The sequence below is a fragment of the Peromyscus maniculatus genome, chromosome 2 (genome assembly GCF_049852395.1).
Source record: "Peromyscus maniculatus bairdii isolate BWxNUB_F1_BW_parent chromosome 2, HU_Pman_BW_mat_3.1, whole genome shotgun sequence".
Classification (NCBI taxonomy): domain Eukaryota; kingdom Metazoa; phylum Chordata; class Mammalia; order Rodentia; family Cricetidae; genus Peromyscus; species Peromyscus maniculatus.
Genome location: NC_134853.1, coordinates 167,735,252 through 167,752,844, shown reverse-complemented (window position 1 = coordinate 167,752,844; position 17,593 = coordinate 167,735,252). Strand labels below are relative to the sequence as shown.

At 53.7% G+C, this 17,593-nt stretch overlaps 1 protein-coding gene and 1 non-coding gene across 15 annotated transcripts in view; one reads left to right on the top strand and one right to left on the bottom strand.

Moving 5' to 3' along the window:
* Positions 1–4,209: 4,209 nt before the first annotated feature.
* On the top strand, positions 4,210–4,316 carry LOC121827685 (U6 spliceosomal RNA). Its single transcript, XR_006070003.1, has one exon. It is a non-coding gene; the product is annotated as a U6 spliceosomal RNA (small nuclear RNA).
* Positions 4,317–4,963: 647 nt separating this feature from the next.
* Positions 4,964–17,593, bottom strand: part of Rere (arginine-glutamic acid dipeptide repeats) — a 367,324-nt gene continuing 354,694 nt past the window's right edge. For 5 of the 14 annotated variants that reach the window (XM_042272447.2, XM_076565682.1, XM_076565685.1 and 2 more), the window contains 11 exons: positions 15,744–15,906; positions 14,847–14,939; positions 14,194–14,393; positions 13,060–13,221; positions 12,652–12,765; positions 11,105–12,453; positions 10,773–10,995; positions 9,363–10,083; positions 8,266–8,412; positions 7,615–7,795; positions 4,964–7,356 (listed from right to left, as the gene is read on the bottom strand). In XM_042272447.2, coding sequence (XP_042128381.1) covers positions 7,323–7,356; positions 7,615–7,795; positions 8,266–8,412; positions 9,363–10,083; positions 10,773–10,995; positions 11,105–12,453; positions 12,652–12,765; positions 13,060–13,221; positions 14,194–14,393; positions 14,847–14,939; positions 15,744–15,906 — 3,387 coding nt within the window. In that variant the 3' untranslated portion in view covers positions 4,964–7,322. Of the gene's footprint in view, positions 7,357–7,614; positions 7,796–8,265; positions 8,413–9,362; positions 10,087–10,772; positions 10,996–11,104; positions 12,454–12,651; positions 12,766–13,059; positions 13,228–14,193; positions 14,394–14,846; positions 14,940–15,743; positions 15,907–17,593 lie in introns of all 14 variants that reach the window. The other 9 variants (XM_076565684.1, XM_042272446.2, XM_076565681.1 and 6 more) reach the window with 3 other exon arrangements.

The window sequence follows — 17,593 nt, the reverse complement described above, 5'->3', positions numbered from 1 at the left end:
GCGCCCCAGAGCCCCACCCTACCTGAGCTGGCTTCCCACGCTCCTCACTGTTCCCTAGTTACACTTTAGTTCACTTTAGTGAGCTTGTCAATCCATGGAAAGAGAAAAAGTTTCTAACCTCTACCCAGTGCCTTTAAGACGGGCCTCAATGAGGCCACCAAAGCCAAAACTAAAGCCGCACTGTTCACACTAGAAGTACCCCACTTTCCTTGTTCATCTCAGAAATGCAACACCTATGTTGTGCCCATGAACCCTATAGTTGGTATTGAGGATGGATGCCTCAGAGCCCAGTAGCTTTCTTTTCCATCCTTGCTCACCAAGTGATCTTAGGGGTGTGGTCAACTGGCACCCTGACACTCATTGTCTTCTGCTGTAAGGCTTCATGGGAATGGTGGCAGATTCTCTCACACATGCCAGAACCCATGGTCCCTGGGCCCCATAGGTTCTCTTTGGTTCGGAGTTATGTGCAAGGTTCCATAGCCTGCTTGAAGTGTTCTCTCCCTCGTGTGAGCAGATGAGGACGTCTGGGGACAGTGCCCCTGGCACTGGGGTTCCTTCAGGGCACACAAGGGCCCTCATGGCAGAGCTGCTCAGGGAGACTGAGAGTTGGTTTCTGGGCCCAAGATGTTTAGAAGCTACCCACAGCTCATGGATTCCCAGCACGAAGCCTCAGCACTGTGACCTGGTGTCTTCACAGCACAGAACTTGGGAGGCGCAGTCAGGTAGCTATATTAGAGAGGAAGGGAGGGAGGGAGGGAAGGGGGGAGGAGAGGAGAGATGCATTTTCTCTCAGTGAGTATTTAAAAGTACTGCTGTGCATGCCCCATGTCCTGCAGATACATCAAAGAAAGCATAGGGAAAAACCTCCTGTCCACAGTATCTGCCAGGGCACAGCACGTCAGCTCTGTCATCTCTGCGAGCCTGTCTACTGTGAGCTTCTCCAGTTGCCCCTTGACCCAGAAACCACCTTCTGCCTGGCGTGGTGGCGCACACCTTTAATCCCAGCAATCGGGAGGCAGAGGCAGACAGATCTCGTGAGTTTGAGGCCATCCTGGCCTACAGAGCGAGTTCCAGTGCAAAAGAAAAAAAAGAGAGAAAAATAAAAAGAAAGAAGCCACTTCCCCCAATCATCTCAGCAAGGGCCTGGTCACAGGTCTGTCCTCTAGAGGGTGGCCTCAGAGGACAGCCATCTAGCTTTGTAGCCACTGCCACCTGGTGGCCAGGACCAGAACTGTTCTGTAGTGGACTAGTGGCCAAGCCCCAGTGATGACTGAAGGGAGTAAAAGGGACCTAGGAGTGACATCAGGATGTCAGGCACAGAAAACTATGTCCTTAAGTAGCTCCACGTCCCTTGCTGAGTCAAATAGGTCTTCTAACAAGCTCCTTGTGATCTGATGAGAATGGCTGAGTGGATAAAGTGCTTGCCTTGCCAGGGTGGGACCAGAGTTCGGATCCCCAGACAGAAACCGCGTAAATGCTGTGGTTGTGGTGGCCCACACGTAATGAGACAGAGACAGAATCTCTGTGTAAGCTGGTTAGCTAGGTTCAGTGAGAGATCTGCCTCAATGTCTACAGAGGCGAGCAATGGAGAAAAACTTGCTATCAACCCTGGGCCTCCACCCATACTCCCTTCAAAAGTCACAACCAACTAACCTCCTTGTTTTCTGAATTCCCCCGGGATTCACCAGAGGCCAAATTGCAGGGCAGGAGCTCCCAAGAACAGTGTCCACCAGGTGTGGTGTTGGGGTGCTGAAGGGGAAAAACTGTGGGGAGGACTGTCAGCAGCGGTCACTTGGCTCCCCAGATGGGTTTTCACATTCACATCTATGAGCAAGTCACCTCTAGGTACCAAGGAGCTTTCTTCTAAAGTGCCCCCCCCCCCCATAGAACAGGCACAGAGTTAGTGACAAGGGAATCAGAGCTGGTCTGGAGGCCAGAGTGCAGTTTCTGCAGTATGGATCCCTGACTGTCAAAATACAAATGGCTGTGATAGCCATGTTGGGTAAAAGGGACAGAGAAGCAGGGTCCAGACTTTCAGCTGCCAGGGCTCCTGGGCAGAAATGAGCCCACGAAGAGTCTGGGAACGGTCTGTCTCCAATACTGAGAACGCGAAGGGCCAGATACCTGATACAGAAAGGGCATGGACTTCCAAGCCTGCACGTTCCATTCATGACCCACACCGTATCTCCCATGGCCTAACACCACCAGGCTTTGCTTTGTACCCCAGGATCCCAGCCTGTCTGCTACACTCTCAAATGTGAATCCATTCAATGATACAGCCAGCTGCATGGCTTACCTCCTTGAATCTCTCTGGCACAGGTACTTCTGGTTTGGGGACCAATTCGCTCAACCCCCAGATAACTAACTAACAAATCCATTCTGATTTCAAAGCTGTAGGCTGAGGAACACACCTGGAGCTCTCCAGGCTGGCCAGGAGACCGAGGATAGTCGCTGTCACCAGCTTGTGCCCTATGCCCAGTTTTGCTCCTGTGGAAGGGATCTGGCTCTCACTCACAGCAGTTAACATCCAGTTGCACAGCTCTATCTGGGAGGTCACTGTCGGTCACTTACCCAGTGGTATCTGTGAAGTCTCCTTCAGCACAGCTCACTAGGGATGTCTATCAACAGGGAAGCTCGGCACCCAGCCATGCTAACGTGGGCTGAGGTCAGGACCTCCTACTATATCAAGGAGTCATTCATTTGCTTATTAGCCGGTGTACAACACTCAGAAGTGGGCTGCTGGTCCTCCATTCCCAGGCTGAGGACTCATTTCTGGAGCAAAAAGGCTGGAGGCCATATACAGACCAGTCACTAGAGTAACCACAGGCAGGGCTAGCCTGAGGCAAGAACACTCTGTATCACTTCATCCACCCAGATATGAGTTTTCTGCCTTGGAGACGTGGCTGTGTAAATGGCCTGACTAATGTCCACACCCTACTTCGTGATACACACTAATAGACATTTGTGCCTAAGAACAAAATTTCAAGGCCAGTGGGCCTTATAATGAAAAGCCATGGAAAGTCTGTACTCTCCTAGTTTAGACTTTTTTTTTTTTCTATTTTCAAGACAGGGTTTCTCTGTGCAACTCTGGCTGTTCTGGATCTCTCTGTAGACTAGGTTGGCCTCTAACTCACAGAGATCCACCTGCCTCTGCCTCCTGAATGCTGGGATTAAAGGTGTGCGCCACCACTGCCCGGCTAGTTTAAACTGTTATCATAAGCAAAACTATAAAAGTGTCAACAATCATAAACTAGCTATTCCACAGTACAACCAACTTCCCTTTCCTCCTCCCCACCCTTCTGAGTCTCAGGACTGACATTTTCAGCTTCAATCAGAACACACGGTGTCACCTAAGTCACCACAAGTTCCATGCAGGCTGCTTGAAATGACAGGGTTTCATTTTTTGTTTCTGACCAAACAGTATTCCACTATCCACATATATATGTAATGCACACACGTGTACATCCCCTCGTTGGTGGGTGAGTGCTGTGGCTATTGTGATGTCCTATGAACACAGGTGTCTGTGGGTACTGTTTTTCTCTCCATTGCTTATACATCCTGTATTGGAGCTGTGGGGGCCACAGTAGTTTTGACACTTGGGTCTTAACATTTGAGTCTGATGCCTCCATTTCATATGCCTATGCTCAGGAAGAAATAAGTTTACAGCAGCTGCCACTGGACCCCAGCCATACAACGGTCATTTGGCATCCCTAGCTACCCAGTTCTGTCATGTATGAAGACCCAAGACCTGCTGCCTGGCCTCCTGTGCTGGCCTGGAAGTCCATTCCTATACAAGTCAATCCCCAAGCTGTTGAGCAGGACCAGAACTGCTTATGGCCATCAACGCATGCCACTTAATGCTTTCCTTGCCCTTAAGTGAGCAGCACCTGACCCATGCTGTCCCCAGGCCTTCCTCCCTGGCAGGCAGCTTACCAATATACACTCTCTGAACTGATCTTGTTCCACTTCTTAAAACATCTACAAAAAACCCATGGCTTTAGTAGAAAATGTTCAGGAGAAAATGTCCCTGGTCCCACAACAGAGCCGGGCAGTGGTGGTGCACACCTTCAATCCCAACACTCGGGAAGCAGAGGCAGATGGATCTCTGTGAGTTAGAGGCCAGCCTGGGCTACAGAGTGTGTTCCGGGACAGCCAGGGCTACACAGTGAAACTGCTGTCTCAGAAAAACAAAACCAAAAAGGCCCAGCAGTGCTCGCTTCGGCAGCACATAGACTAAAATTGGAATGATACAGAGAAGATTAGCGTGGCCCCTGTGCAAGGATGACACACAAATTCGTGAAGCGTTCCATGGGGGGGTGGGGGCATAGCAGGACTCTAACAGGAGTCCTAGCCTGGCCTCTGATGGCCACATTCACACTTACAGGCTATCCAGTGTGGAGTCTCTGGGGGAAGCCCCTAGAGCAGTGGTTCTCAACCTTCCTAATGCTAGGACCCTTTAATACAGTTCCTCATGTTGTGGTGACCCCCAACCATAAAAGCACTTTGTTGCTACTTTATAACTGTAATTTTGCTAGTTACGAATTGTTGTGTAAATAGCTGATATGCAGATACCTGATATTCGACCCCTGTGAAAGGTCACTTGACTCCCAAAGGGGTTGCGACCCACAGGTTGAGAACTGCTGCTCTACAGGGCCTACGACACCTTGAACCTGGACTGGTTCTGGAGAAGATGGCTCCAGCAGCTGCTCAGCAGGCAGGGACTCTTCCTTGGAGCCTGGTGACGGTGTGGGTAGAGTGGTGGACTTGGGTGGCAATCTTGGTTTCAGAGAGCAAGGAGTTTGCTACAGCAGCTCTTCTTCCCGGACAGCACAGACCTATGTTTCCAGAAACTGCTCTGGAAGGTGAAGTGGGGCCCGGCAGCAGGGAAGAGCAGATCCCCCATGGCATTCTGCAGCACCCCACCCACACAAGAATGAGACAGCGCACTGGCCAACACACAGGGTTCTGTAGTGTAGCTTGGTTTTATTTATGTCCACAAATATTTCAAAAAAATTACAAAATACTCAAATGGAGAGAACACAGAAATCACAAGTTTCTGGGTGTCTACTGTTTACACTGTGTTATCTCATGGCAAACTACTCATATATATACACTTAGCTCCAAGATCTAAAGAAATGCAGCGATCAGAATGTCCACCCGCTCCACTGTAGTGAGACGTGAAGCTCAGCCTTGACGACACTGAACAAGATACGTACAGAACATAGAAAGCAAACCCAAACTTCAAATGAAAGGAAGGAAAATCCAAAAGGAAGCCAAGCAGCTGGGCTTCAAAGATGCCACGAAGGTCCAGGGCCTCCGAACAAACTAGTCGGTCATGGAGGCCATGGACTCAACGTTCCACCTTGGGACAGGGGAGAAACCCAAAACTAACAAAGAAACACTTCCGGACAGATTTCAAGTTCAGACTTCAAAGTACTTCACTCTTTCTCTTTGGAAAATGGGTACTAGAGAGGAGATAAAGGTTTAACTGAATGGCAGACTCAGTTAAAAGGGGAGAAGGAGGTGGTGGCATGGGGCAGAGAGGACCTGCCTGGCCAGAGCCCATGAGGCTCTGAGGCTTTCCTCGGTCCAGAGGGCAGTGCAGACCACCTGGAGAGCATGTCACCACCACAAAGAGAAAACAAATGCCTTCATGCCAAGGTGGCCAGAAGTTTGATAATAAAAGGTTATTTGAGCTTGCCTCCTATGAAGAACCAAAGTTAAGGCAGAGTGGAATGAGAAAAAGAAAATTAAAACAACAAAAACAAAACAAAAACCCTACCAACATTTTCAACAGACAAATGGATCCTAGCTGCCCCATGCATGGTTCAGGGAGCATGAGGCCTGCTGCACCTGAGTCTGAGCCTGGAGGAGAGTGAAGGCTGGGTTAGCTACAGCCACTTCCTCCACAGGCCAGGACACACCTCGTGGCTGTCTGTCTCTCTGTCTCTAGAAGCAACCACTGCATACAAGAGTAGAAATGGCCCTCAAGATTCCAAGGGTGGGGTCACACATGTCCCCCAGGCCCCGCTGGAGGGGGCTTACTCCCACTCCTTTTCCAGGCGGAAACTCAGGACACACACGGTTTACCAGGAAGATGCAGATCACCTGCACAGCCTGCTTTATAGCCCCAACTACAGGCCAGACCTATGTCATGTTAACCCCAGGATGTCCTCACTCTGAAGCAGCCTCTCTGTGACAGGCATGGCTTGGTGACATGCACATTCACAGATTTCTAACATTCCTTTGGCAAGCATATGTCCTGGGTCTTTCATGTGCTGTGCACCGCATCATTTCTTGAACTTCCTAAACTGTTTATGACAATTTATCTAGAATAATCAAACATGTGCATAAAACTCTAAGGAAACTTATCACCAGACACACACACGTAAACATGCTTTCTATACCAGAGACAGGACGACGGGGACACCAGGGAACACAAAGTCAACACTAAACTCCTATGAATAAGGAAGGAGGCTCGCTCAAACACGCCTGCCACTGCACATGCGAGGGACAGACAGAAGTGAAACCAAAGCACAAAATAAAGAGCCTGTAACATTGTCCCTGCCAACCCCTGGATGCTCACTGCTATGACCAAACCTAGTCCCAAGCTCCTGCCTGCTTGAAACTAGAAACGCCCATCTGTTCCCTTTAATTAAAGGGATAATTATATATAACTTTTTATTAAAAAATCAACTCTGTATTCTGTCAATAGCTGGTAGGAATTCACACTTTGTGACATGGCTGGAAAAAATAGATCAGAATAGTCGTCTGTGGAAGGAAAAAAAGACTTCTAAAATTATTTATTTACAGATGTAAAAAGCCATGCTGCAGAACTGTCTCAAATTATGAAGATTCCCTACAATGTATTAAAATAAAAGATTTTTTAAAAATTATAGCTCTTGGATTTCAAACTCATATGCCACCTCTCTGAAAACCTCATGGGTTCCAGAGCCCACATGCCTCAGTGTCTGCGCGCACAGTGAAGGGTGTGAACGGACTCTAGCACCTACTGAGAAATCAAGGAAAAGAACTAAAGCCAAACCCCAAGATCGCAGGTAAGCTTTCTGGGTGTCAGTCCAGCCCAGGACACACCAAGTTTCTGGGAGACTGTCATGCAGGGAGACCCAAATCGGTCTCAGGAAATCCTCTCAACAAACGAACACTATTATGCAGATGTGTTTTTAGTTGTGGGTTTTAAATATATAGAGAAATCTTTAGACGATATTCCCCTTTGCTCTTGCAGCTCCTACTGGATGTCAAGTCCTGTTTCTGCCCCCTAGAACTGGGGTTTCCACAGCCAGCATTAACAAATAAATAACTTATAACTGCTTGTCACCTTCTTTCTTCAGTCGACTGGTGGGGAAGGGGAGAGAAAAGAGAACGGGCATCAGGGTGTGCTGGCTGACAGGGAAATGACACCCCAAGGGCTCCAGGCAAAGGCTGGCCAATCTGTTTGCTTATGGGTTCCACCCCACCCCAGCAGCCTGTCATCCGGCCAAGTCATGCTTGCATGCATCCCTCCCTCTCAGAACCAAAAAGGATGGCTCCTGGTGCTTGCCACAGTAGGGATGGGGTGGGGCGAGCAGCCTAGGCTCCCCCCTTTCACCTCACCTGTAATAGTCTTCCTGACTTGGCAGGTGGCCACCATGCATGTGTGGATGTCCATGCAGCCACTGCTGCTCCATAGCCAGTCTCTGTAGCTCGGCTGACTGGGCATGCATGGCCTGAAGCTGGTGGGCGGCTGACATGGGGGGTGGGATAGCCCCAGGCAGGTCTCGGGGATAGGGGGTGCCTGCCAAGCACAAAACACACTCTGCTACAAAACAAGTCAAGGGAGTAGCCCTGACCAGGGCAACCAAGACAGAGACCAGGAAGGAGGTCAGAGAGCCTGCTCTGCAGGGGTGCGCTCACCTAGCTGCGATGCCGGACAGCCCTTCCCAGGCTCTCCAGACAGCTTTACCAGGGGCGGGCCAAGTCAGCAGAGTACCCAGGCAGGAAGGAGGCCCATCCCAGAGGCCCCTCGGCCTCATGCTCAGACCTTGCCTGCCCTCTATCCTCCCCAGTCCTCAGCTCCAGTCAGGTGCCTATCGTCCCCTGCAGCCCAGGCAGTCCTGGCTCCTGTGAGGCTGTTTTGCTGCGCACTTACGGCCTCTCTACTGCAAACCCTCCCCACCAGTCCACCTGCCTGGTCCCCACCTGTGGACAGTTGGTAAAGCCCAACTTCCACTGGGAAGCCCATGTCCTCCTCCAGCGAATTCTTACCGAAAACTGGGTGGCGCAGCATCTCGTGCTCATGGGGGGGCTGTCCAAGTAGAGGGTTGGGGAGGGTGCCAGGAGGGTAGGGAAATCGAGCCAAGTGAGGGCCAGCAGTCAGGGGGTCAACCAGGGGGTGAACTGGGCCTGCTGAACCTGGAAAAAAGGACACAGGTCCCCACCGGCTCTGGCACGCTTTCCTTGCTGCATGGCCCATTGTGACTTCCCTTTCACCCAAACTGGCTCTTGCTCACCAGGGTGGGAAGCATCACCTGGCTGCAAAGGATCCTGACGGCCCCTCCCCCAGGGGAGGACAGTAAGGCAGAGAGGAGTAGAGCTCAGCCTTGACTGCTTCCCGATCCACACCTGAGGCCGCTCAGCACCGCCTTGCTCTGTGCCTCTTCTGCCCAACTTGCGTCACACAGCCTCCTCTCAGCTCACAGCAAGCGGTAGTCTCTCCCCTCTTCACAACAGCCCACAAATCAACCCAAGTGGCTTCCCTGGGTAGTCCTGTTCTGAGTACCTGCTGCTAAGGCCTTTCAGCTGTTTACACTGGCTTACTCTCACTCTTGGGGGGGTGGGGTGGGGGAATGTTGCTGTAGCCCTCTGATCTCAACGCTGCTCCACCTTTTGGATTCACTGCTTCCCCAGGAGCACCGCCAGCCTCCCTCATAATCAATCCCATGAGGCTTTGAAGGGAGTGGTACCCACTGTGTCTGTCTCTGTCCCAGCCCAGTCTTCCCACAGATGCTGGGAGAGTGGACCTTCAGGAATTCTGTTCCCAAAGGTCAGAACTGCACTTTGCCTGGCCATCAGTTCAAAACCAGTAGATACCGTGCTTTCCCCCGCCACCTCTAAGGCAGGACATTTCAACTTCCTTGGGCAGCTCAGCACCTAGACCTAGACCTTGCTTGGCTCCCAAGGTCACAAGAGCCATGATATGCCATCCCTCACCCAGGGCCCTGGGCAGGCTTTCCCCAGAGGCCTCTCTTCTGTAGGAGGCCCAGGGCAGTAGCTTCCTGAGACTCACTGATCAGGAAAGCCCACAACTGTGAGTCTTGGATGGAAGCTGTCTGCCCAGCCTTGCTCCTGAACTGGGTACACACCTTGGTGGAGAGGATCCTGCTGGTGGAGGTGGAGGTGGGAGTGGATGTGTGAGTGCTGGTGATGGTGTGGAGTTACATTAAACATCTGCAGTCGTGCCAGGGGGTCGCTGGTAAGAGATGCCATGCGCTCGGCATGGATGCGCTCAGCTGCCAGTCTGTCTGGGTAGCTCATCTCAGGCCGTAGCTGAGGACCTGCCAATGCCAGTCTCTCCCGCTCCAGAGGGTTCAAGCCCGGGTGGAAAGAGGCAAAGGGGTGGGGGCCAGCTGCAGGAGGGATGGTGAGGGCACTGTGCCGGGCAAAATGCTCCATGGGGTTGGTGGCTGGGTGCAAGGGATCCAGCTCTGGTGGCTTCACCTCAAAGCCTGGCTTCATCCTCTCCCGCAATTCACGCTCCCGGATCTCTCGCTCCCGGATCTCTCGCTCTCGGAGCTCCCGCTCCCGGATGGTGGGGTCAACATTGTAGAGGCCAGGCATGTGGTAGGCCAGCAGGGGGTCAGTGGGATTAAGGGGCATGTAGAAGGGATGGTTGCGGTTGGTGGGAGACATGACATGGGGCCGAGCATATTCGCTCAGTGTCCGTAGGGCTGGTGTGTCAGGCCCGATATACGGGGGCACAGCAGCAATTGTGGTTGGTGGTGGCTCGAAGGAGGGTCGCATGTGGCCTGGACCACTGAGCTGAGGGTCACCAAGACGGCCTTCATGTGCTGAGCTGGATGCCTTCTGCTGCAGAAAAGAGAGTATGAAGACAGATGCCCAGCCACCCGGGCTCTAACACTGGTGCTTACCACCCAGGTAGACCCGGCCTGTTCCAGTATCAGGCCAATTTAGCTCCTTCACCCCAACACAGAAACAGGGAGCCTTTGCCAGGTCCGGGCACCCGGACAGTCTAGACCTGCGCCAGCGCTCTGGTCCACGCCAGCCTGCAGTTCTCCTTGGTGCTCAGTAGGCCCACGACACGTGCCCCTACGCAAACACTAACAGCTGTGTCTGCACCAGAGTCCGGCAGCCGGGAAACCGACCATCAGGCCTCACGTGCCACTTCTGGATTTGGCTTCCCTCACCTCCTGATCAAGCAGGCACCAGGTACGCTAGCCCACAGAAGGGCTTCAAAGCAGGAAGGCCCTGCATAACCCCCCGTCAATCCCATGCTTAGGTTTCCTTCCAAGTCACCCCCTCCTGTCTCTCCGACCCCTTGGGATTATGGAGGCACTAATCTATAGGCTGTAGGAAAGGACAGGCCCATCGATCAAGTCAGACTCATGACTGCCAGACGATGGTTTGCAGCCTTCAGAAAGCCTGGGCACGGGTGTCACTGGCACTAGAGAGCACACCGACCGTCTGGAATAGACCCTGCCACCATGCCCTGGCTGAAGACACTGCCCCCGTGTATCCGGCCCTTCAGGACTCACAGCGGCACGCTCTGCCTCCCGTTCCCGCTCTCTCTCGCGCTCTCGCTCTTTTTCCTTCTCTTTCTCCCGCTCCCGTTCCTCCCGGGCCTTCTGTTCGGCCTCACGCTTGGCCTTCTCAATGGCCTCCTCCCTCTTCTTGGCTAGTTTGGATCCGGCCAGAGGCATGAAGTACAGGTCTGTCCGTGCACACGAGTTGTAGCCCCGGTCCAGGTGTTTGTAGAACCTAGAGAGGTGGCAGCTCTGGCTGGGGCTTCTGCAGAGGGCCACACCCTTCCTCACCTCCACCAAATCCACCCATGCCCAGCCAGGCCCACATTCCTCCGAACCAGTACCTGGCGGACTGGCTAGCGTGGCTGGGGGTGTCCACTATAGTGGGCTCAGGGGATGGGCTCCTGGGGGGCGGAGGAGGGCTCTCGGGCTCCTCTGCGTCATCCAGAGCCTCCTCTTTGATCTGCACAGCAGGAAGGGGGCAAGATGGCGCCCCTGGAACACTGCCTCCAGAAGAAACAGCAGCAGAACAGGGCGGCTGTGATGAGGTGCTGGGCCCCGCAGGTGGGGTGGAGGTGGAGGGGCAGGAGGGTGGGGTGATGGGAGGAGGGCCTCCAGGTACAAAAGGGTGCTGGGGGAATGGAGACTGGGAGGGCACCTGGTGGAGGCCAGTAGGGGGATGGGAGGAAGCAGGAGGGGGTAGGCTCTGGCTCTGGGTCAGCCCAGGGGGCTGGGCAGGGGAGGAGGGCAAGGGCTGGCTCTGTGGCATGAGCTGTAAGGGTGGAGGGTGGGCTGAGGGAGGATGGTGTGTGGACAGGGAGCTGAGGGGTTTCAGGGCTGGAGGCGGTGGCAGATTGGCATTCATAGAGAAGGGTGAGGGCCCTGAGAGGTGGGGTGGATGCTTGTGGGCCTGTGGTGCTGGAAGCTGGGGAATGGGTGTGGTGGGCGGTGGCTTGATGTGAGGCATGGCTAAGGGTGCAGGAGGCAGGGGCTGTTCCCTTGGGGGCTGCTGGGGCTGCAGCGCTGACTGGGAGGCTGGAAGCTGTATAGTGGTATGAGGATGAGCTGCTGGGGAGGTACCCAGAGGGCCCTGGCCTTGGGAGGCCTGGGGAGGAAGTCCAAAGGGTTGAGGAGGCCCTGGGTGTTGTAACAGGGGTCCAGCCTGCAAGCTGTGAGGGCCAGGTGGGCCCTGACCATGCAGGGAGGGCTGGGTGTGAGGTTGTGCGGAGTTCTGGCTAGGGGCTGCCGTCAGAGGCTGCAGTGGAGGATGAGGTGAGGGTAGTCGAGGTGGGTGCAGGGTGGGTGCCTGCTGAATGTGGCTGTGAGCTGCAGGTGCTACTGCAGATTGAGTCTGGGTAGGGGGCTGTGAGGCTGCAGGGGAGCCCTGTGGAGGGACTGCAGTGGCAGAGGATGTGGGCCCTGGGGTGGGAAGCTGGGGTGCTCCTGGAGGGGCGGAGGGAGCCGAGGCAGCCGCACCCGGAGCCTGCAAAGTGGGGGGCTGGGCCTGCAGTGTCTGCTGTTGTGCTGATGAGTCCGAGTCACTCTCATTGTCCTGAGGACTGGGGATGCTGGGGGACGTGCTGCGATTGTCCTGGTCGATGTCCTTCGGGTCACTGCTGCCCTCATCGTTGACACTGCGACTGTCTGAACTCTCCCCTTCTCCTTCGGAGGGAGAGTTGGGCCGGCTGATCTCCTACAGGCAGAGAAGCAAGGCATGGAAGCACTAGGAAGCGGAGCTCAACCCCACACTGATGGCGTGGGACACAAGCAAGGCTCAGCTCTTGCCTGGAGTTCGGCACTGCTTTCTCCCCAGAGGACCTGAGACTGTGTGGGCGTTGGGGTGGGGGTGTCACAGGAGCCCGAGCCAGCAAGATTGAGCGGAGAGCCTCACCTGGGTCTTTGTCTTTTTGGAGGTGGTCCTATCAGTCTCCTCTGTGTCAGAGGCCACCTTCTCCCGTTGGCGCTTGGTGCTCTTCAGAGGGGACGCAGCCTCTTCCTTCACCTTCTGCAGTGGAAGCAGAGAAGTGACACTGTGGACACTGTTCCTCATTCTGAGCCCCAGAAGCGAGAATGTTCTCCAAAGGGCCAACGAGAGGCCCAAAGGAGCAGCTGTCTAGGGACAGGAATCCTTGGCTTGAGGAGCCTCTCCAACTACTCCATTTTGTGATTCTGGGGTCTTGGCAAATTTGTGGTTTGCCAAGAGGTATCCCCATTTCCCCCATTTTTCCAGACCCATGGCATCCATCTGCTTAGATGGGCAGGGGAAGCAGGAAGCCCCACTGTCCCTTCAGCCCCTGACCTTGGCTGACTTCTTCACGGTCTCCGCTTTACTGTCGTTGCTCGAGGTGCTAGCAGCACTGGGGGAGTTCCGGCCACTGGACCGGATGTCTTCATTGATGGGGGAGGCACGGCCATCAGGACTGGCAGGCTGCTTCTTCCGACCACTGCGTAGTGTAGACATCTGCCCCTCCAAAACCAAAGGATGGAGAGAATGGATCCCCAGGTCCCACAGATGCCCACCCAAGTCTACCCACAGGCAAGGGAGGATAAACAGTATGTTCACAAATTCACTCAAACCCACTAATACATCCTGAGGGGTTTCTCTTGGAAATGAGCAGGGCTCTGAGAGGGAAGGAGGAGTCAGCTGACCGCTGAACTTTCGAGGTAACTCCTCACCCCTTCTCAGGTAACTGTCCATGCTCAACAAACCACACCACAGAACATTTGAGAGTTAATCAAACGGGACAGGAAGTCACCCAAGGAGACAAGGCTGTTAACTACTGCAGTTTCCTTCCCGCAGCTGCCTGGCCTGCACACACTTCTGTGGAGCCCCAGGGCTCAGCTGAGGTCAGGAGGAGGAAGTGGGCCACCCCATCCACCTGCCAGAAAGCCCTCAGAGGTCAGGGCCGGGACAGAGACCCCTTGGTGTTCACAGTTCCAAGCCTCAAAGGCCCTCCCATAGTCCTAGACACATTTCCACCGATGTCAAACAGCTGCTGCCGTTGCCGTATTTTAAGGACAAAGGCTCACTCTGGAGCCAGGATGGTCTTGAATCTATGGCAATCCTTCTGCTGGCTTCGCAAGTGCTAGGATTATAGACATGAGCCACTATGCCCGACCGGACAAATCTCCACTAAAGAACCTAGGTGAAAACTTCTAGTGTGGAATCAAATGTTTGGAAAAACCACCTGCGAAGCGGAAGTAGAGATCTGCCCCCTGGAGGCACTCGGCCCCCACGCATGCAGGAGTTCTGAGGAACTGGGGAGCTAGCACTGGGCCACAAACCAGGGCCAACGAGCTCTCCCTAGCACTAAGCTTCGTGGCCCCAAGCCCTAAGCAAGGCCACTGCCCCTGGGGAGAGCATACCAGCAAGAGTGTGTTTCTGCCTAAAACCAGTTCTCACTTGAGCCCCAAGCACCGGCCCCCAGCTCACCGAGCCTCGACTCCGCCGCGTCCTCATGCTATGCTTCCCACTGAGCCCATCATCCTCTTCCTTGACAGGCTTGAACATGAAGGGCGGGGGGTCCACAGGCTTCTCAATGGGCGGCAGCTCACCGTACTTCTTGAAGTGGATGCGGCAGTCAGTGCACAGCAGGATGTTCTCCCGGCCCCCGTGGTGCCAGTCTTTGGAGGCTACACGAGGGCAAGTGGGCAAGCTTTGGAGACCACCTGTCTCTGAGGACGTCTGAGCAGAGGGGCCCTTCTGTGGGCTCCACCTGACCCTGAGTCGTGACAGCCACAGAGCAGGAGCTTGGATGGATCCTGTTTCCTAGACACCCCGAATCTGGTGAGGGGTACCCACTGTCCCGTCCGCTGTAGCCACCCCTTTGTTGTTGGCGAACAACAGACCCCTCCTGCATGACCCCCCCCCCCAGTAAATCAGTATAGTTGTGACTGCTCAAGAGGGAGGCAAAGTCAGGAAAGAGGTTCAGGTTTCTTAAGCACAGCCCAAGTGTCAGCTCAATCACTGGCCCCAGCTTCTTTCCCATCGGGCACATGAAGTACTCTGAGTCTGGCGACCCAGAGCCCAGCCTGGCCCAGGAATGAGCACCTGCCCCTGCACCGCGGGAGCCTGAGGCCACTTACTGGTAGTGAAGCAGTGACGGCAAGCGTACCCCTTCAGCTCCTGCTCGCTGTCTTCGCTGTCAAAGTCATCCTCACTGGCTGAACTCAGGTCCACTGCACAAGGTGGGCAAAGTGCAGACAGAAGAGACACCATCATGTTCAGCTGAGAATGGGACCCCCAGTAAAATAATTCCACAGACTGGGAAGAGTGTTAGTCACAAAGGCTCATTCTGAATTCCCTATGATCAGTCACCAGAGGAAAGAGCTTTCATGTATGAGGAGTAGTACTAATCAAGGTCCTGTCTTGCCAGATTTTGGGGGCCGATGTGACACCTGAATCGTGTGGTGGTCAGCACAGGTGCTCATATTGGTGAATCTAACATGGTAGCAGTGGACCCACAATGCCTTCCTAATGCATCTGAGCAGTCTGGAATTCTGTCTACTGAACCAATATGGCTTCTGGCCCCCACCAAGTATAACACAGAACACTGGGACCCTCAGGCCAGTGCTCTGGGCTAGCGCAGAACTGCAAAGCACTCCTGCTTCGTTCTAGTTTATAGGGGCCAAGAGAGTAGGACCTACAGGGTCTCCCTGTCTTATTAGGGTGAATGGCACACTGGGACGGGGAAGAAGATCTGGGTAAAGCAGACTGAAGAAGAAAGTGGAACCCTAGGTCAAGCTTACATTTTGTAAAATGTGAAGAATGGTAAGTTTATTAGAAATACTTAAATGTATGAATAATTTTAAACTCTCCCACATGCTGCACTAGGGTACACGTATGTACACAATAATGCACAAACCACACCATACAGATCTCTGGCTCACCAGCTCCATAGGCTCAGAGCTAGGCACACATATGCCTGCATGTGAGTAGTCTCTTACGACCCTTTGTGGCAGGCATCAAGATACCCCACTTACAGAATTCACTGGAAGGTGGTCTGGAGGGTGTGTTGACAGGGGTGGAGGCCGTGCGAGTCTTAATTCTTCTGAACACTGCCTGCCTGCGGTGCCGGCGGTGGGCACGGGAGCTGGCCGCTTCCGGTGTTTTTTTCCAGTAGTAATAGAAGGTAATCAGCTCCCCCTGTGAGAAAGAAGGGCAGTCGTGAGTGTACGCACACTGCCTCCCCATCGTCACGTCCTCCTGTGCCTGGCGCTGAGAGCAGGGCGGCAGCAATGCCGCCCAAGTGAAGCTTCAGGCTCCATCCTGCAGCCCAGCAGAGCTGACCTCCACACATCAAGAACCAGGACCACAAGAGACACGAAGGAAATAAGGGAGCCATGGCTGTGTAAGGGAGCAAGGTGAGTGTGACATGTACACAAAGAAGCATCTCCAGAGACAGCCACCAAACAGAGAACACGGGAGCTGCTAGAAGTGAGGGCCAGGAGACAAACTGCTTTCTCCACCGCCCTCCACCTTTTCAATGGCCCCACTTGCACAAACTAGCAGGAGATCCTCAAGGACTGGACTGGGGCCTAGCAAAAGAAGACAGAGGGACTGATGCCTGTCACATGCTGAGCCTTCCTGAAAAAAATGCAACCTAACGGGGGTGGGCAGGACTGTGGCAGCGCTACCCTGTCTCCCACACAGAGAGTGCTTGCACCTAGCTGAAGCTGGCTAAAAACCAACGTAAAATGTAGTTAAGTATACAAAGTAATGGGTTTGTGACTTTTTTTTAAAAGGCTGGTTTCTTAGAAAGACCCCAAAAGAAAGTCTCTGCCTTGGTCTTAAAAAAACACCATCAAGAAAACATTCAATCTGTACTTCAGGAGCAGGCTGCTTGGCTGTTCCCAGAGCCCCCTCCACCCCCTCACTCTAATGCATCTCATGAACGAGGTGACCAGGAAAGGCGGCGGCAAAGCAGTCTTCTTGGGAGCCAGGTTCTAAGGGCTGGGAAGAGAAGTAGGCAGACCACAAAGGGGCGCCTGGAGACCTTGTACAAACTCTCCCGACTAACAGAACCAATAACAACAGGCCTCACCCCAACCCAGTGCATGCACAAGCACACCCGTCATTCCTCAGGTCTGGGTTCACGGCTGTGTGTGTGCGCGTGTGTGTGTGTTGGGAGTGGGGAGAAACAGGATTTCTCAGTGGGCTGGATCTGCCCTGCCTTGCCTCCGCCCCCGGCACTGAGATCACAAGCATGCACCACCATGGCTAGCTTTTTCATGTGTCATCTGGGGAGCAGACTCAGTTCCTCATGTTTACATGGAAGCACCTCACTGACTACGTTGCCAGTCCTTGGTTTTTTGAGACAGGGTCCCACTATGTAGCCCACTATGTAGCCCAGGCTGACCCTGAACTCATGATCCTCTTGCTTCCATTACCAGAGTTCCATGATTACAGGAGTGGGCTGCCATGCCTGCCAACAGATCCTTAATGGAGGTTTATAGCGCAGGAACTGACTGGCCGGCCTGTCCATCTCATGGAGCTGTGGATATGACTCAACCTTTTTAACCATTTAAAACTTAACAAGCCGGGCGGTGGCGGTGCACGCCTTTAATCCTAGCACTCAGGAGGCAGAGGCAGGCAGATCTCTGTGAGTTCGAGGCCAGCCTGGGCTACAGAGCGAGTTCCAGGAAAGGCCCAAAGCTACACAGAGAAACCCTGTCTTGAAACCCTCCCGCCCCCCCCCAAAAAAAACAACACTTAACAAAATGCCAGTTCCCACCAACGCTCCACAAATGAAGCACTATCCCTCCAGCAAGGTCCAGAACACTCATGCCTGGATGTATGTGCACCCTATACCAGCTCAGTTCTACCTGGTCCT